This window comes from Chaetura pelagica, unplaced genomic scaffold (assembly GCF_000747805.2).
Source record: "Chaetura pelagica isolate M959 unplaced genomic scaffold, ChaPel_1.0 scaffold441, whole genome shotgun sequence".
NCBI lineage: Eukaryota > Metazoa > Chordata > Aves > Apodiformes > Apodidae > Chaetura > Chaetura pelagica.
The window spans coordinates 319,808-339,729 of record NW_009952164.1 but is presented as its reverse complement, the minus strand read 5'-3'; the positions used below and the strand labels follow the sequence as shown (position 1 = coordinate 339,729).

Below are 19,922 nucleotides of genomic sequence, written 5' to 3'. Positions count from 1 at the left end.
GAACCTTTGCCTTCCCTTCTTGAATATCAAACTAAATTTTAAGAAATCCCTGTAAACCAATCAAAGTAGCATCTTGTTTAATACATTTTGCCAGTCAAAAGCTTTTATTTAAAAAGTTCTGATGTTTCTGTATTCATGAGAAATCAGGTTACTAAATGTTGTTCTTTGTAAGGTCCTGCATAATTTTAAAATTGTGCTGAGTACCCAGTGGACCTATACTAGCAAGAAAAAAAGAACATAAAACACATTGTGTTTGAGGAATTATTAGTCCTCAACTCCATTATCATACTGCATGGAAATAATCCCATGCTTTAAATAACTGGTACGCAAACACGAAAGCTTATTGTAAATATTCATAAGCACACATGCACTCTTTCTTTTTTGTTGGTTGCTGTTTGTTTGAAATCCGTGGCTTGACATTAGATTTGTTATGAATAATTATTCCTAAGATGTCAAATGAATATTATAAAGGGATTATACATGGAAAATAAAGATCCAGACAAAATTAAAACTTTATCTTTAAAATTCTTTACTAGGCTGAAGATGGTCATGCTGTGGCTAAGAAGCAGTTGGAGAAGGAGACACTTATGCGTGTGGACCTGGAGAACCGGTGCCAGAGCTTGCAAGAGGATCTGGATTTCAGGAAGAATGTGTTTGAGGAGGTATTATCAACCTAGTAACCTCATCATAGTCTGAAGTTTATGTGGCTTGTATTCAAACTGACTATAAGCAATTACTAACTAGTCCAGGTAGATCAGTGGCAGAGCTGGCATGAGAGCCGAGTGACAAGGGTATTATCGTTCCATGGGTACGAGTAGCAGCTGAGTGCTGTGAGAAAATCTTTGTCTCTCTCTGGGTCTGGTTGCATAGCCTTGCTTCTTACCTGCACCACCTTTGATGATTGTTGGACCTGACTATAATCTGTTTTTGTTGATAAGAAGAATATGCAGTTACCCTGTTGTTTGTTTTTTTGCAGGGGTAGTTTTCTGTCTGCTCAGTGAATTGAGTTGGCTCATAGTAGTTCTAGTGAGGGTCAGAGTTTTTATAAATTGTGGGAATGCACGGGTGGGGACTGGGAAAGGGAAGTATGACCTTCTCTGTACCAGATCAGAAGTGTTGCCTGTTTATTCAATCTTGTGAAAACCAGCTCTGACCTTTTGGTTCTTCTGTGAGCTCATTAAAGTAGTGGCTGCTGAGGGATTATTGTATACACTGCTTTCATTTTACCTGTGCTAGTTGTGATGTTTGGCATGCCATGCACCAAACTGTTTCATCCTGATTTATTAGTAAAATACTTAGGGCAGGGCTATGTTGCTAAGGGCTGGGGCTGGAGGAGGGTGAAGAAACCAGTCAGTTAGATCTACCCGAGTTGTACTAACTATTGTCTCGCTTCTGTGCCCTGGATTGCTGCACGGGACTGCAGTGACAGACCCTTGCTTGGTTGTAGGACTTTAAAGTAACTTTGTTTCCCAAGGAAAATCTTGTTGCTGCTGACTAAAGGTGAAGCTAAGTGAGACAGCAGAAGCTAATCTTAAAGCTTGCTGTGCTGCAGTAGGGATGTTCCTTGAGCCATCTGGAGCTCTTTGATCCTTGTATGGACTAAGTCAGCACACAAAATAGAAAAGGAATTGGTTTCCTTTAGGTTAGTGAATTAATTTGGTTCAGTGAAGCGTCCAAAGCTAGCTGGAGTTACAGCATCATGACTGGGGAGTGTAGCTGAAGTGAAAGATCAGCTCGGCCCTTCACTTGATACTGTGTAGTCCGCTGTGATATTTTTGTGGCCATTGAGGGGTCATTGTTAGTGAGAGGGTGCTGTTTGGCAATTTTCTTGGCATAAAGATTTGCCACAGAAGGAAAAGCTTCTTCCAGATCACATCAAGTCACATTGCTGTGAGCAGAAGGGTATGTTTCTAAGAGTCTGTTTTTAGATGTCTGAGCATTTCTGCAAAACAACTTGTAAGGTAGCTCTGAATTGGTGTTAACTCCAGGTCAGGCATGCGAAGTGAGCCTTCTTCACTTGCCTGCTGTTCTTGCTCATGGCCTTGCTGCTTCCCTTCAGGTCTGCTACTAATGCTATTAGTAGGGCTGGGCTTGATAGGATACTTACTAGTTCTGGAGTTGGTGAGTGTGGGAGGAGTTAATTCTAATATTAGGAGTACCTACTTGTAGGTTGAGATAGAGGATTGTGACTAGTAGTGGGAGGGAGCTGATGAGGGTATGGAATAGTAAGTACATACCAGGTTCTTCAGGCCTTCTCCCAGTACTTGAAACTGCTCTGTTGTTGTTTGTCCTGCTTTGGAGGGAGAAATTGTTTCTTTCTCATATTCTGCACTCAGGCCTGGCCTGGTCTCTGCAGGGCTCAACATGTAGAAGTGCATGAGGGAGTCTGACCTCGCTAGTTTGGGACCAGTGTTCTAGGCACAGAACTTGCTTCTCTAAAGATGAAAATTTCTTAGTACAAACTCTGACCAATAAAAATGTCTTCAAGATTGCTTGGGTTGCTGCTTTATTGCTAATGCAAAGAAAATCTCATGTGTAGAGATCATAGAATCAGAATGGTCTGGGTTGGAAGGGACCTAGAAGATCATCTAGTTCCAACCCCCCTGCAAGGGCAGGGACACTTCCAACTGGACCAGGTTGCACCAAAGCCCTGTCCAACCTGGACTTGGAACACCTCTAGGGAGGGGGCAGTCCAGTCATACAGGAGTCATATAGGTCATCCAATAGATAGAAGATGCTTTAAAGTGAATTCTGAAGATGCTTTTTTTCTCTGACTATTTTTTCAAAATGTATGAAGTTCACAGAAGGTATTCATGTTTATCTGACCCCTTGTAGACTGTAACATAGGGATGTGCATTGAGAAGGAAGGGGTTTGAGATGCAGCACATTGAATTTCTCTTCACTATGTAAAAAATCATGTTTTTCTTCCCGCTTGCCCCAGTTTTACTTTTGTAGCATAAAACAGCTCTCTACTTAAGCTGTGTATGGGGATTTTTAAACTTTAATGCAACTTTAAGTCAGATCACTTTGAAGAATTATGTCCTGCCAAATGAGAACAGTCTTCTGTTGGTACATGTGGTATTCTTAGGCTTAAATGCCTTTAGTACTTGAGCTTCTGTATACTAAATAATTAGTATTGAAATAGTTAATTGTTGTCTGAATGTAATTTCTTGTATGGTTTACCCTAATGTGAGAGTTTGCCCCCCCTTTTTTTTGTGTTGTCTGTGTAGGAAATAAGGGAAACAAGAAAACGCCATGAACATCGTTTGATCGAGGTGGACACTAGTCGCCAACAGGAGTATGAATCCAAAATGACTCAGGCCCTGGAGGATCTGCGAAATCAACATGATGAACAAGTCAAACTGTACAAGATGGAGCTCGAGCAGACCTATCAGGCTAAGGTAAGGGATGCTGTCCACAGCACCGTCTGGCAGGGAGTCCAGTTAGTGAGATAAAACAACTTCCATTAGCCCTGCTGTCTTTAAGGAGACAAATCATTATTCATTAGAAGAAGCTTTGTCCTGGTGTTCAAAAGCCTCCTCTGCTGCTTGTGTGTAGATGTATTTCCAGAAAGGTTACAGTCCTTGGAATAGTTTTAACTAAAAAAGGCCAGTTTGTATGAAAACACATTGAACTGTTGGCCACTGCAGAGGACAGAGTGGGAATTGTGGATGTTATACCACAGCTGATTAGACAATGTTCTTTTGCTAAAAGGATGTTTTATTGATATAATTTGATTCGCTTATTTCTCCAGAGTGGAGGGATAACGTTTCACAGCTTATAGTCAGTCACTTACTGAGGACCTGTCACAGGTGAGGGAACTCCCTGCCTTGAGTAAAGAAGGAGCTCGTAGTTTCAGGTAAAGAATCTCAAAGATTGAGAGGTGTCCCTGCTCAAGGGGACCTGGCATGCAGTCCAGCTGCTGTTCAGGAAGGACTCAAATTGAACCCATCCTGATATCAATATTTATAGAGTGAAGTAGCTGAGTTTTGAAACTAGCTTTTGAAATATTTTTTCATGGTACCTTCATTCCCTTTTACATGAGCCAGGGGTTTTCCAGCTCACAAGTTCCCCCAAAGATGTGAGACCTGTTGCTTCTGAGACAGCCTTAGCTGTGAGATTTGTTATATGGATTTCTGTATCAAGATGTGTTCACAGAAAGCATGAGGAACTGTTAGGGAGTATGATGTCATAGAATCACAGGGGTTGGAAGGGACCTCTGAAGATCAAGTCCAGCGCCCCCTGCTGCAGCAGGAACAGCTGGGCAAGTCACACAGGAACGTGTCCAGATGGGTCTTGAAAGTCTCCAGAGAAGGAGACTCCACAACCTCTCTGCGCAGCCTGTCCCAGGTTTCCCTCACCCTCACAGCAAAGAAATTTCTCCTCGTGTTGAGGTGGAACTTCCTGTGTTGTCACTTGGTGCTGTTTCTGCCATCCACAAGGTCCTTCTCCATGGGGCTGCTTTCTAGCAGGTCAACTCCAGCAGTTCCATGTCTCCTGTGCTGAGGGCTCCAGAGCTGTACACAGCACTCCAGATGCGGTGTCACCAGAGGAGGAGAAGAATCCCCTCCCTGGCCCTGCTGGCCACACTTCTTGTGATGCAGCCTCTCTGGGCTCCAGTGCTCACTGATGACTCATGTCCAGCTTCTCATCTCCTCCCATCCCCAAGCCCTTCTCCTCAGGGCTGCTCTCCAGCCATTCTTCCCCCAGGCTGTGTTTGTGCCTGAGGTTGCAGCAACCCAGGGGCAGGACCCAGCACTTGGCCTTGATGAACTTAATGAGGTTGGGATGGGCCCACCTCTCCAGCCTGTGAGGGTCTCTCTGGATGGCATCCCTTCCCTCTAGGATGTCAGCTACTCCACACCCGTGGTATCATCAGCTTGAACAGCACAGAGAAGGTGAATGAGGAGTGATTGTATCTTAGTTTTTGGTAGAAGTATGGACAGTGAATGGCCAGACACAGATTTTGGGGAAAAGCAAAATAAGGTTGTTCTGCTAATATCGAGCAGATACTGTTCTGTTATATTGTTCTGTTAATATCGAGCTAAACTCCTTGCCTTATAAATTCAAAAAGCAGAGACAAATTCCTACCTGAAAGATCCACTGAGAAGACAGTAAGTTTTAAAATAGTGTCTCTGGCTTAGGAAGTCTTGAGTTGCCAATGGCCAGCTAAGACATGGTAGCCATTGGGCTTAGTCCCTGGGCATCCAGGGAGCTGTTACAGCAGGATGTGAACCAGCAACCTTTGTTCTAACCCACTTCTTGGGGCAAACAGGCAGATGTTGTGATCACATGAACCTCAGTTTTTGAAAACTATAGGGCTGGTTGTGTAATGGAAGGGCTAGTGGATTTCTTGTTAATAACATAAGCAAGTCCTATAGGAATAGAACTCAAATAGATTTTCCTGGTCCTTAGGGTATTTCCTTAATATTATGCAATTCTTACCATAAACTTCCCAGATTTCCTTTTAAAAATATTTAAGAATGTATAACCTCTGTTTTTTACCAAAAGGATATTTGCAGGATCTCTAACTTGACATAGCTTGTTTAAAACTTGCCTTCCAGCTGGAGAATGCCAAGCTGTCCTCTGACCAAAATGACAAAGCTGCTGGTGCAGCTCGGGAGGAGCTGAAGGAGGCCCGCATGAGAATAGAGGCTCTGAGCTACCAGCTTTCTGGCCTTCAGAAACAGGTAAAGGGACTAAATTTGCTTTCATTTCTAACATAGAATCACAGAACCATAGAAATGGTTTGAGTTGGCAGGGACCTTAAAGATCGAGTCCAACTCCCCTGCATGGGCAGGGACACCACCCAATAGACAAAGTTGCTCAGAGCCCCATCCAACCTGCCTTTCAACACTTCCAGGGGTGGGGCAGCCACAGCTTCTCTGGGCAACCTGTTCAAGTGTCTCATCACCCTCACACTCAAGAATTTCTTCCTGATCTCTAACCTAAATCTTTCCTCTTTCAATTTATTAAAACCATTCCCCTTGTTGTCTCACTACTTGTTCCAAGTCCCTCCCCAGCTTTCCTGTAGCCCCTTCAGGCACTGGAAGGTCGCTAGGAGGTCCCCCTGGAACCTTCTTTTCTCCAGGCTGAACAAGCCCAACTCCCTCAACCTGTCTTCATGAGAGCTGCTCCAGCCCTCAGATCATTATTTTTTTTTTTGGCCCTTCTCTGGACACATTCCAACAGGTTCACATCTTTCTGTGAAGCACTGTTGTTTGGATATATTAACATTTCTGTCCTTTAAGATTTTCTGAATGTCATGGAGAGATGTCTTTTGTTATCATCATTTGGGAAAGAGATGAATTCTGAACTTTTTTCCTGTACCCACATGTCTGTCAGCTGGGTTTCCATGGTGCTGTCTCCCTAGGCTAGTGCAGCAGAAGATCGCATCCGTGAGCTGGAGGAGATGATGGCTGCGGAGCGGGAGAAGTTCAGGAAGATGCTAGATGCAAAAGAGAGGGAAATGACTGATATGAGGGACCAGATGCAGCTGCAGCTCACAGAGTACCAGGAGCTGCTTGATGTTAAATTAGCACTGGACATGGAGATCAGTGCTTACCGAAAACTCCTGGAAGGAGAAGAGGAAAGGTACGTAGAGATTCTGTATTTTCTTGGGACTAGCAGGTGGGTTTTTTCATTTCTTATGCTTTTTTTTAATCATTTGAGCAGGAATGTCCAGTCTGCCTCACTGAAGTGATATTGGCTTCACAGCACAATCTGTTGCATGGAACACTTGCACGTGTTCTCACCTGCACTATGTCTTTATATTTTTGTTGGTACAGTGGTCTGAATACAGTGGAATATATAATTGTGCTTGACATTAATCTCTGTTTAAGTGCTTCTGTGTTTTCCAATTTTTTAAATGATGTGGCCCAGTAATAGTGTGTTTAGTAGTAGATACACTAGAGGGGAGGCTTGAGTGATCTGTGTTGTTCTCATTAGTACTGATCTCCCCCTTCTGTTACATGTGGTCCTGACAAAAACTGAGGCTGCTTCCAGCCTTTGGATGTGCCATAGTCCAGTTCCTGAGTACCTTGTGGCATTGTTGCTTGGTGTGTAGCTCCCTGGATGAGTTAATTAAAATGTTTTCTTCATTCTATTCAGGTTGAAGCTCTCTCCAAGTCCCTCCTCCCGTGTTACAGTCTCTCGGGCTACCTCCAGCAGCAGCAGCAGCAGCACTTCGCTCGTTCGCTCTTCCCGAGGCAAAAGAAAACGTATTGAAGCAGAGGAGCTCTCTGGCAGTGGAACAAGTGGAATTGGCACTGGAAGTATTAGTGGCAGCAGCAGCACCAGTAGCTTCCAGATGTCCCAGCAAGCTTCAGCTACAGGAAGTATCAGCATAGAAGAGATAGACCTGGAGGGCAAATATGTTCAGCTGAAGAACAACTCGGAGAAGGTGAGTGTCAGTAGAACTCCTAGAAAGGCAGGAGGAGGAGCTACACTGAAATCTTACACAGGCTTTTGTAGCACAAGTAGGTGGAGTCACTTGCAGAGCAGGAGCCACATCTTGCAGTAATTAACTGGGGCGTTTGAAATTTGAACGTTATAGTGTGTGTGTGTGTGTGTGTTTGTGTTTGCTGAAGGAACGGAGCACGGTTTGTGTCCCAAATGTCTAACCATGTGTGCTGGTACCTTGTTCATGTAAGTAGCCTTTCTGTGTCTAGCAGAACTTTTTTATGTGAAATATGTATCTTTTTCAATTTTGCTAACAACCTTGTGGGATTTACACTTCAAACGATAGAAGAACACTTTTGAGTTTGAATACAGATGTCTAACAACCATGTAAACAAAATTACTTTCCCATTAATTACAAAGAGCTCCGATTCCACTTTGCTCTGTTTTGCTCACCCTAAATAACCTTATGACTCTCCCCATTAGGATCAGTCTTTGGGTAATTGGAGACTGAAACGACAAATTGGAGATGGAGAAGAAATTGCTTACAAATTTACTCCTAAGTATGTCCTCAGAGCTGGCCAGACTGTAACAGTAAGTTGTACTTAAGAGTATGTCAAAAACATATTTTGTTGATGCTGTGGCAGTTATAAATCTGATGTTTGGTACAGCCTGGTTTATTGTGTAACTCTTGGTTTCATGGATCTCACTTCAGAGGAGCAGGATTTCCATTACAAAAAATGCAAACCAGAAATTTAATTTCTCTATTAGCACTTCAGTATTTCAGACTATTTTGGGTACAGGGAAAGTTGAAGAAAAAGAAGAGAGTATTTTGGGGTCTGGGTCAAGGTCTGTTTGTTTTCAGACACCTTTGCCCAAGTTTGGAACACTGATTCCACTCAACCTCTTAATAAAAAAAGGAACATTTCAGAGCATTTGTTCAGTCTAGTAGACTTTAAGACTAGATACTACAGCCTTAACTGTAGTAGAACAGCTGCTTTTCTATAATTTTGTATTTCATGTTAAGTCTGCAACAGCTGTATTTTGGGAATATAAAAATGGCTTTCTTTTTATCAGTTCCAGTTGTTTCCACTTAAGTATCAATTGTTGAGATACAGATAAAAGATTAAATTGATAGACTATAAGTGCATTTTGTCTTCTACATATGGTATAGTCCTTGAGACAATGGTAGGAGAAATGTGCATGTTCAGAAAAGAATTGATGACTGCAATGCTAGATAATTTTTTCTTGTTTTTTTTTTTTTATGGCTATTGTTACTTTTTATTGTAGACTGAGAATAATATCTTGGTAGAAGTAGTGTAGTTAAAAGCAGAGTAAAACTGCCATTGGAATTGGCAGTGTGTAGAAACTGTCAAACTGTAGAAACTGGTGTGTAGAAAGAAGGAGAATTAAAGGGTTCTTTATACTTAAAACGTGCATGAATAGCTACTTACAGAGTATCTTTTTCACTAGATTTGGGGTGCAGATGCAGGTGTATCTCACAGCCCCCCTTCTGTGCTGGTGTGGAAGAATCAAGGCAGCTGGGGCACAGGGGGAACTATCCGCACATACCTCGTCAACTCTGAAGGAGAGGTAGGAAAAAACCTGTGGGCTGGGTTATCTCTCAGACTTTGATTCAGGGGTGGGGGAGATGACTGTGATAAAATCCTGATGTTTAAGAAACTTGTTCTGGTTAAGAAGACCTTTAAGATCATCAAGTCCAACTGTGCAGAGTACAGTGCTAAACTGTATTCCTAAGCACATCTATGTGTCTTTTAAGTGCCCCCAGGGGTAGTGATTCAGCCACATCCTTGAGCAGCCTGTGCCAGTGTTTAATTACCCTTTCAGTGAAGGTATTTCTTCTGATGCCCAATCTAAACCTCCCCTGGCACAACTTGAAACAATTTTCTCCTGTTCTGCTGCATAGAATCATTGAGGTTGGAAAAGACCTCTCAGATCAAATCCAACTGTCAACTCAACACCACCATCCCTGGTAAACCATGTCCTGAAGTGCCACATTTACACATTTTTTGATCACCTCCAGGGATAGTGATGCCACCATTTCTCTGGGCAGCCTATTCCTGGGACTGACCACCCTTTTGGGGAAGAAGCTGTTCCCAGTATCCACTCTAAACCTCCCCTGGCACATAAGACCTCTTGTCCCATCACTAGTTACTTGGTTGGAGAGACTGACACCGCCCCCTCCCCCCCCAGCTTCAGCCTCCTCTTAGGCAGCTGCAGAGCCAGCAGGTCTCCCCTCACCTCCTTGTCTCCAGGCTGAACCCCCAGCTCCCTCAGCTGCTCCTGCTCACACTTGTGCTCCAGCCCCTTCCCCGGCTCCACAGCCCTTCTCTGGACACGCACCAGCCCCTCCATGTCCTTTTTGTGGTGAGGGGCCCAAAACTGACCCCAGGATTCAAGGTGTGGCCTCACCAGTGCACAGGGGGACAATCCCTGCCCTGGTCCTGCTGGCTACACTAGTGCTGACACAAGCCAGGCTGCTGGTGGCCACACTGGCGAGTAGATCCTACTCCAATGGCATCCTATCTCCCCTGTTGACTTCTAAAATAAGACAGTTTGTAACACTGAAATAATTAAATATCTGTACGTATCTTGAGATTTTTGGGAAACTTTGAAAAACTGATCCTGTTTACATCCATAGACATTTTTTTCCCTGGTTTGTTATTGATAAATGTGCCATTATCCCAGTGATATGATAGAAATAGGAAAGTGAAAGAAGCCACGTTTGCCTCAGTTTTTATGCTGCTTTTCTTGCTGGCAGTTCTGTGGAAGCACTCCGTTCAGGAAAAGCAGAACAAGGTAGGAAGGAGGATAATTTGTACTAATAGGAAGCTAACTGGCTGAGTATTCAAATAGAAGTGTCTGAAAAATACTTCAAATCAGTTTCTATTCCTACTCTGGTTACCTTTAGTATCCCTTCTTAGAAGTGTATGTTTAGGACAACTTGTTCCACAAGTAGAAATTAGCACCTATGATTTCAAGGATGCAAATGTACAGAAGAATTTCTTACCACCATGATGTGTTAAAATAATTTAGTATAAGGGAAGCTTTTCAGGGGTTTTAGAATTCTTTTTTAGTGCCTGTTTTAGAAGACTGTCCTGATAATTTATATATGCAATTGATACAGAATACTTAGTAGGAATAAGGAGTATCCTTAATGCTGGGTGATCATACTGAGAAACTTTGGGTTCTCACAGAAGGTCTCAGGAAGCTCCTATAGGGTTGGGTCTGCCATGAGCTTGTATAAAATTTCCTAAAGACCTCCTGAAACGTGGCTGCTTTCTCTAAAATCCCTAGGTAATAAAATTCCTGAAGCTAAATAATATTACCAAGCCTTTTAGTGGAGAGAAATAAAAATGTTGATGTGGCTTGCAGGATATTGCCAATATTTGGTTGCATAGCTAACATTAAATGTAGGTTGCTTTAAATGCTCTAACATTTAATAGGGGTATTGTATTGATGGCATAGCAGAAACTGAAGGAGATGGCCAGTAGCCTCTATTTGTCTCTTACCTGTCATTTTGTGTAGGAAGTTGCAGTGAGAAATGTTACTAAATCAGTAGTCATGCGAGAGAACGAAGAGGAAGAGGATGAAGCAGAGTTTGGAGAGGAAGACCTTTTCAATCAACAGGTAATAAGATGCAGACGAGATGTTTAACTTGTGCCTCATTGGTTGGATAAATCAGACAGAAAATTTAAGGGAGTCCCTTCAGCTTTGGTCAGCTCTGAGCTTCCTGGTCCATTCTTTCCAGTGGCTGCAGAGGACAGTCTCAGAATGGCTTGCAGCCCTGCTGCAGTGCAGTGTCCTGGGAACAGTTCTTCCTGGAATTGCTCCTTGAAGCAATCATAGTGCAGCTCAAGCAGGGGCTGGATGCCAGGGTATCTATTGGGAGTATGCAACAAGTCACATTTACAGCATTGCAGTGACATGGACTGTTTTTAGGATTAGTAAGATTAGTTTTAGCAGTCAGTGTTTCTCGCATTCCAGTACTTGCTCCTCTGTAAAATAGTCTGTGGGATTCCTACTGTAAGTGGAATATAACCATTAGGAATTATAATCACTAAAAACCAGGAAAGGGGGAGTGCTTCTGTTGCTGCAAACTTCAGCTACCTCTCAAATACACTTGGTTTTTCTTAATAATAACAGCTGTTTTCTCAACCCTTAATTAAATATGTGAAAAAACCAACCAGCAGCTGGAGAATGAAAAGGAGAGAGATACTTCATAGAGTTGATATCAGAAAATATTTAAGATTTATTTCAAACTCAAGGGAATTGTTCTTCTGATCAGAGGCCTTTTCAGTGCTTCCTGATAAATAGCTCTTTTTACAAAAGATTCATTCTGTGCTGCTTTTAAGTTGGGTTCTCAAAGCATTTTTAGGTCTGCAGGAGACTGAGCAGTAGATTTGTAGTGTAAAGCAACTGAAGCAGAAGTTTCTATGCAGAGATATTTCTCAAACAGAAACATCATTTGACATAAAAGCTGGCACTTCCTCTTCTGAAGTTAATGACATCTCAGCTTCCATTTGTTACCTGTGTCAGTGCTGAGAGCACAGGGATCAACCAGGCATAGAAACCACAACCAGAGCAGCAGTGTCTGGATCCTGGCACTAGATATGCTGTGTGCTGTTCTTTCTGTGTGGTTGGGGTATTCCCTGAGTATAACTAAACTACCAAAAAATGCCTTTGATGACTGAGGTGATAACCAGAGTCTCTGCTTAAAATATGAAAAGCTAGTAAGAATGGAATTCAACTCTGTCTGTCTTATTTTAGGGGGATCCCAGAACAACTTCTAGAGGATGCTCAGTGATGTGAAGAAAGAAAGAAAGAAAAACAAAACAACCAACCTATTATTTGCTATTTTTTTCCACTTATTTCCTTTTTATTTTTGCTATTTTTTCCCTCCAGAGCCACTGAAAACTATTTTTATATGCATCATCTGATTTCTTTGAAGTTTACTCCTTGGTACATTTTTATAAAAAAATTTAAAAAAAAAAACTTTACTGAACAAAACTGCCAGAATTTTTAATAGATTTCTTTATTTTGCCCTTTTTTGAAGCACTATCTTGAATACAACATTTTTCCCCTATACAGAATTTAAAGTCTTATGTACAAACCTGCAGCAGAAAAGAAATTTTTAGCTAAAATGGGATGAGAGTCCTTGAGTGTGTGGTAAATCTAGATTGCATTTATAACCAGGATAACTTCAAAAAACCAGAAGTTTAATAAGTGTGTTCATCTCCAGGGCCCCAGGAGAGATTCCCAGTAGTGTTACCTCCATACTTCAGGAAATGATGATAGTGTCTTGCCTGGTATCTTCAGTTCCCTGCTTAGGAAAATTAGACTCCATATTCATTATAAATCCCACTCTACCAATGGAAGTAAGTGAGTGATAAATAGAAGCTGCTTCTTGGGACATTCTTGGCTCAGGACCAGGGCATCTTGTCCTTCTCCAGGGTATGACAGCCTGGTGGTAGAAGGATCTGAGTCTGTCAGCACCTTAGCTCCATAATGCTCCTTCAGAAGATGGAGAAGGGTGGGTTCTGCCTACTGAATATAGACACTATCTTTAGGTATGGAAGTGTCAAATCCAGAGTTTTAATTGTCATTTTCAGGGGGTTTTGACATTGTCACAAATAAGACCTTGTTAAACCATGGACACAAGCTGTGATGTACTTACGATGTTAAGCATCATGATTTAATGCTTTTGACATACTCAGCATTAAACAGAATTATTAAGATTTTTAAATGTTAAAGATATTTTTACTTTTGGCAGGGATAAATATTGGGGATTTTGAAGGTTATCTTGTGTAAATGTTGACTTTTAACATCAGAGCTAGATGCAGCTTGTTTGTCTTTCTCTCATATTCAAAGGGGCATTGTCAGGTATCTTAAGGAGCAGTATTTGCAAAATAGTACAGAAATAGTTTACCTTAAAGTTAAAAGGAACTGTTGTTGTTCAGGGCATAAGCTTTAGAGTGTTCAAATGCTCCAAGTCTTACCAGTGAAGGGAGAGGAATTTTTTATTAAAAATACCTTGTATGAGTAGCAGGATAGTTTTATTTCAGTGTGATGCAGTTTGTACCTAACAGTGTCCCTTTAGCTTAAGATTTCTTCTGCTGCATTTCTGTTGGAGATAACTCCTGTAAGGGTTAGTATTCATCTAGTGGTGCATCTTTAAGCACTAGGTCAAATACTTGACTGCTTCAAAGAATGTATTGGCTACTGTACAAGCAAATGTGTTTTCCGCTAGCTATTAGTTTGGATACAAAATTTGGATACCCTTTGATGCCAGCATAGAATCCTGTTTTTACCTGCACTCTTGACCTCTTGCCATTCAAATAGACTCATCAAACAAGATAAAAGGTTTGGATGTTTTCGGTGGCTTTTGGACATTATGTTCTCTGAACAGTATTGTGACTGACAGATATAACCTAGAAGGTCAGTTTAGTGGCTTTGACTGGTGGCTTTGTAATGCAAGCAGGGTGGGAACAAAAGGGGTTTTTTAAGCTTATGGATTTATTTAGCCATTTAAAAAGAAATCAAAGATGCTACTTTTTTTCTCTGTTTGAGTGGGATGACTCAATTACTGAAGCTGAACAAAGAGACATTTATAGTTGTTTTAATCCAGTATCAGAAGATCCAAAGATACAAAAAAGAAGTATGAAGCAGTATGAAAATTTGGCTGTTTGGGCTAAGGGAATAACTCAAGTGATGTAATTGGCCATTTTTCTCATGTAATTTTCCCACTCTGCTTGAGTAGAAGGTTAAATATGTAGTAAATCATGTCTTATCTCTCTGTAAAATGTTATCTAGTGAAATTATGTTTCTCAGACATACTGTTATCAATTACTTTTTCTAAATTTGTTGTTATACAAATTAATGCAATCAATGCAAAAGTATTTTTGCAATGCACCTTCCAACCACTGGACAGCATTTCCCTTTCTGACCCACCACTTCTATGATATAATTACATTTGAGGGCTTTTTGCTTGTTTTCTAAAGATCTGTCTTTACATTTTTTTACATTGGCCAGTTTCAGATTTGCTTATTTTTCTTTAATACTGTCCTGTAAATTTAAGATTGTCCTGTGATCTTAAATACTAAAGCACTGAGTGTGTAGTTAATTTACATTTTTCTGTGATTTTTTTTTTTGTTTTTTTTTTTCCTGTAAAGAATGGGCTGGAAAAGGCAGCTTGAATGAGGAAAAACCTCTTGATACCTGAGCCATAGTTTTCTTAACAGCTACTGTATGGGTAGTGTTTTGTCTTGTAGCCTTAAGGTCTGGTGCCTGCAGGTCTTCTGCAGTGAGCACTGTGCCCTCAGCAACAGTCTGCAGAGTTTGTCTTTAGCTGTGGAACTGTGTCCTTGACCTTTGGGAACAGTTTGATTCTTCAGTACCATGTTTAGGTATATTCAGGTGTTCATATAAACCAGTGACTGACACTGTGGGAAAGGCTGAATGCCAGCAGTCTAACTGTGGGTGGTTCTGTCACCACAGTGCTTTGAGAAATAATTCCTAGCTGTAAATTACAAGACACAAAACCTACTGTATTCCACATACTTTCTTTGTTGTGTGTGCATCTTCTCTAGCTGTCATCCTTTCCTCTTGCATTTGAGCTTCATCTATCAGCACTGCCTCTTCAAGCTGGTGCTTCATACTGGGAGGTTTTTTGGCTTTATGAAACCAAAAAGCATAGTTTATTTTTTTCTTTCGATTTTTTTTTTCAGGATAATTAAAGCTTTTTGTTCACATAAAATCCAGTGTCCCTTTGCCCTCTTATTTGATCCTGTGTGTGGACCACTCTTGAAGAAGTAAGAGGATAGTCAGTGTTTCTACTCCAGTGTTTGATACCAGCTGTAGAGGTTGAAGGAGAAATAGATTTGACTTGTAGAAAAATTATTTCAAGGCTTCTCAGCTTACGGAAATGAGCCACTATATTGTTTCTATCAGAGTAGTTACTTGAATGTAACTACTTATGTGGATGTTCTTACTCCAGAAGAATGAGCCAACAACTTTATTCTGGATGAAATAGTTACAATTATTACTAAATCATTCTCAGTGGTTAAGACAGGGAAGGAATAACAGCATAGCTGCTGCAGAAGAGTTAAACCTATCTTTTATTGTGTAGCTCATAATAATGTCAAATGATAACCAAGTTCTGCCTCCTGTGTTGATGCTGTGAAAATGTTTGTCAGAGCAAGTCCTTCCATCCAGAACCACCCATGATGTGGTGCTCTGCTCTGTGGTGGCCACAGAGCCCCCAGCATTTTGTGCCACTTCTTTCTCCCTTGCTTTTGTACTTGTTCCTTTATCTGTTGTGTTGCAGTGACTTATTCCAAGTAAAGAGTGGCTGTGATTCCCTTGTTGCTGTGCAGCTTTGTTTCCCCATGTCTACTTAGGCTAGTTCCTAGTTTTGCCCTGACACAAACAATAGTTTACCCTGCTGTGTGGATCACACAGTGTTTGTAGCAGGAACCAAAAGTCTCAGGAAGAAAAGGAACTTCTGCTTCCCATGACCTGTAATATCAAAGTCAGAGGAGCTTGTCTGCAGCTTGCACTGATCCTAAAAATTGTACCGCAGTGTGAAACAGGCCAGGCTGTGACAGGAGATCACTTGATGTGTGTATTTGTCCTTGAGCAACTGGACACCTCATCTTCAGGTTTTTACATCCTTTTCTTCATAATGCTTATTAAAGGCCCTTTAACTGTAGCCTTAGCAGGGGATAGTTAGAAGAGGCTTGTAGGAATCCTCTCTACACCCCAGAATAATTTGATCATCTGTTTCTTTTGTGTGCCTCAGATGTTTATGCTGTACAAAAAGATGCATGTTGTAGGTTTTTTATCTCTTGTAGCCACTTCTATCACTTCCTCTCTGTTAAGCCATTCTGTCTCTTCTTTCCTTACCTTCTTTTGAAAGTCTTATCTCTAAACAAAGACATCTCCATATTTGACACTGGATTTTATTGCCACTGTTGGGTCCAAACCCTGTGTGAGCAGGAAATGACACCTTGATGTAAACCAGTGAATGGAAGGTGAGACAGTGATTGCATTTTTCAGAGCATTGTTTTAGCTGAATGTCAAGACCACTTATATTGGAGAGTTTCTTTTCTTACATAATATGGCCTGGGAAACAGAATTTTGATTTGCCCTTCAATATGCTTAGCTTTAAACCAGTTTAAAATAATTTAAAGTGTTTGGTTTTTTATACAAGACCATATTTACATGTAAACATAATGCCTTTCTTGAAATGCTAAGGTCTAGAGAACGAAGTAGATGCTTAATATGGAAAGAGTCCATTCAGAAGAGCACAAGCAGTGAATTGACTTGGAGTTCAGGAAAAGAAAATGTTTCATTTAACTTCCACATTTTCTAGTTAGTTTTTTAATGAAGTGACAGTTGTGTTGGTAAGGTGGATGTTATTGTGTATTCCAGCTACCCAGGTCATCATCACACTAAAATTACAAGCAATAAGCTATTTTAAACAAGATTAAGTCAGAATGTTTTCCATTTGGACACAAAACACAGTTGAACTCTATTTTCCTAAGTGATGCCTGGTGACTTGATTGGTGTGGTTGTTTTTTTCCCTAACACAGTCTTTACTTAAATGAGCTCTAGGTCACCTCCATCAGCTGCTGCAGAGGAGTTTTTGGAAGGGTCAAGTTTTTAAAATACAGAATTTGGGAAAAGGTTGCAAATGGAAATAATAAAGACAAAATGGTGAAAACGCTCCTGTGGAACTTAAGAAAACTACATGATGATCTAGACTTTATCATTTCAAAGTGTTATTTTTTTCCTTTTTAGAATATGCATGCCAAATGTCTTGTCTTTTCCAATGATTTGTAATATACATTTTATGACTGGAAACTTTTTGTACAACACACTCAAATAAATGTTTTGCATTTTGTTTCCTCCTTTCATTTAATGAACAGAGGCCACAAAGCATGTTTGACAAGATTCATCCCAGGGACCTTCCTGCGTGGAAAGAGACAGTGAGCTGTCTGCACTCCTCACAGTACCACTCTGGTTGGAAAAGACCTTCAAGATCATCGAGTCCAACTACCACCCTAACTCTGCCATGTCCACCACTGAACCCTGTGCCCTGGCACCGCATCTTCTTAGATGTCTCCAGGGCTGGTGTGCAAACACTTTCCTCTAAGCTGTACACAGGTGTGGTGCTCAGGGGGAGTGCTGTCCTTCCTGATCAACAGCACTGCTCCCAGCAGAAGCAGAGGGGGGGGCTTGAGTAGCTGGAGCAGATAAATGTCCCCTTCCTTTCTGGTCCCCTGCACTGAAGGGGTTTCCATCCAGCCCACATGATCCTGGCATGAGAGAATAAAAGCAGATGCTGAGCCCTGGCAGTGCTTGATCCTTAGGAGCTCCATCACCAGTCCACCTCACTAGTCTGTACTTGTAAAATTGTACTGTGGGCAGCTACCTCATCTTTAGTGTTGGCTGATGGTACCTGAGGTGAGGAATGGTTTCTTGTTGAAGTGTGCAAACAGTACAATCATCTGTCATACATGTGGGCTCTAGCTAGTAGAGTAGTTTTGGCTTCAGCTCTGCTGTGATGCTTGATTCCTTGTCTCCCAGGGGGTAAGCTGAGCTCTCCCTTCTGCTTGTCATGCAGGTTCCCATGATGCACAGAAAGCTCCATAGGGTTGTTGTCTCCCATTTGTTAGAGGTGATTCTTCCCCTCTGCTCTGGTGAGACCCCACCTGGAGCACTGTCCAGTTCTGGAGCCCCCAGCATAAGGACATGGAGCTCCTGGAGAAAGTCCAGATGAGGGTCACAAAAATGTTCAGAGACTGGAGCAGCTCCCCTGTGAATACAGGCTGAGGGAGTTGGGGTTGTTCAGCCTGGAGAAGAGGAGGCTCCGAGCTGAACTAGTGGCTTTCCAATACCTGAAGGGCCTACAAGAAAGCTGGGGCAGGACTTTTTGCACAGGCATGTAGTGAGAGGACAAGGGGCAATGGTTTAAAACTTGAAGAAGGAGATTTAGATTAGATACTACGAGGGTGGAGATGCTGGAACAGGTTGCCTAGGGAGGTTGTGGAAGCCCCATCCCTGGCAGTGTTGAAGGGCAGATTGGATGGGGCTTGGAGCAACCTGGTCTGGTGGGATGTGTTTGATCTAGATGATCTTTAAGGTCCTTTCCAACTCAAACCTTTCTATGATTCTGTTTGTTTTTACCAACTCCCACAGCATTCTTACCTTCTTATTTAATGGAGGATAGACCATCATGGAATGTGCTCTTAAGAGTCATCTAAGGCAGAGGGAACTATTGTCATATCCTCAAAGGACAGAATTATTAATTCCAGAAACAACTCACCAGGGAGTTGTTCTCTAGAGAGCTCATAGTTATGTCTGTCTTGAACTGTGGAGCCCAGAACTGGGCCCAGTTCTCCAGATGTGGCCTCACCAGGGCAGAGGAGAGGGGGAGAATGACCTCTCTCAACCTACTGGCCACAATTCCCTATGCACCCCAGGATTCCATTGATCTTTGTGGCCACAAGGCCAGCACATTGCTGGCTCATGGATCATTTACTATCTACCAGGACTCCCAGATCCTTCTCCTCAGAACTGCTTTCCAGCAGGTCCACCTCTAGCCTGTGTTGGTGCCTGAGGTTCTTCCTCCCCAGGTGCAGGACCCTACACTTGCCCTTGTCAAACCTCATGAGGTTCCTCTCTGCCCAGCTCTCCAGCCTTTCCAGGTCACACTGGATGGCAGCACAGCCCTCTGGAGTGTCACCACCCCTCCCAGTTTGGTGTCAACAGTGAACTTGCTGAGGTCACACACTGTCCCCTCGTTCAGGTCATTGATGAATATGTTGAACAGGACTGGACCGAATATTGAGCCCTGGGGGACACCACTGGCTACAGGCCTCCAACTTGACCCTGCTCCATTGATCACAACCCTCTGAGTTCTGTCACACACCAGCTCTCCACCCACCTACCTCACTGTCCACTCATTTAGCCCTCATTTCCTGAGTTTCCTCATGAGGATGCTATGGGAGACAGTGTCAAGCCTTGATGAAGGCAGGGTAGATGACATCTGGTACTCCTCTCATCCAGCCAACCAGTTATGTCATCATAGAAGGCTGGCAGCTTGGTCAAGCATTATTTACCTTTGGTAAACCCATGCTGACCACTCCCAATAACTTTCTGTTCTTCACTGTGTTTAGAGACGAAATTCAGAATGAGTTGCTCCATCACCTTCCCAGGGACAGAGGTGAGACCAACTGGCCTAAACATCTCTTTGTGTTTAGAATGGGAACATGTAGGGCTGTGTTCAAAACCCAGCACCAGAATCTGTGGTGTGTTCAACCTGTGGGATGTCACGGCCCCGGCTCAGACCCAGACCCAGGTCCAAACTCAGACCCAGACCCAGGCCCAGGCCCAGGCCCAGAGCAAGACCCAGGTCCAAACTCAGACAGACCTAGAGACCCGGGCCCAGACCCGGGCCCAGACCCAGGCCCAGGCCCAGGCCCAGGTTCGGGCCGCCC

General features: G+C 42.3%; 2 protein-coding genes across 2 annotated transcripts in view; both read left to right on the top strand.

Moving 5' to 3' along the window:
* LMNB2 (lamin B2) overlaps window positions 1–12,633 on the top strand; it is a 15,916-nt gene extending 3,283 nt beyond the window's left edge. The window contains exons 3-11 of the mRNA XM_010007264.1: window positions 537–662; window positions 3,231–3,401; window positions 5,565–5,690; window positions 6,374–6,594; window positions 7,111–7,402; window positions 7,885–7,992; window positions 8,872–8,991; window positions 10,948–11,049; window positions 12,190–12,633. Coding sequence (XP_010005566.1) covers window positions 588–662; window positions 3,231–3,401; window positions 5,565–5,690; window positions 6,374–6,594; window positions 7,111–7,402; window positions 7,885–7,992; window positions 8,872–8,991; window positions 10,948–11,049; window positions 12,190–12,231 — 1,257 coding nt within the window. The 5' untranslated portion in view covers window positions 537–587 and the 3' untranslated portion in view covers window positions 12,232–12,633. The remainder of the gene's footprint in view (window positions 1–536; window positions 663–3,230; window positions 3,402–5,564; window positions 5,691–6,373; window positions 6,595–7,110; window positions 7,403–7,884; window positions 7,993–8,871; window positions 8,992–10,947; window positions 11,050–12,189) is intronic.
* Window positions 12,634–19,464: 6,831 nt separating this feature from the next.
* TIMM13 (translocase of inner mitochondrial membrane 13 homolog (yeast)) overlaps window positions 19,465–19,922 on the top strand; it is a 1,441-nt gene continuing 983 nt past the window's right edge. Inside the window, exons 1-2 of the mRNA XM_010007280.1 lie at window positions 19,465–19,549; window positions 19,686–19,909. Of these exons, the coding sequence (XP_010005582.1) occupies window positions 19,465–19,549; window positions 19,686–19,909 (309 nt within the window). The remainder of the gene's footprint in view (window positions 19,550–19,685; window positions 19,910–19,922) is intronic.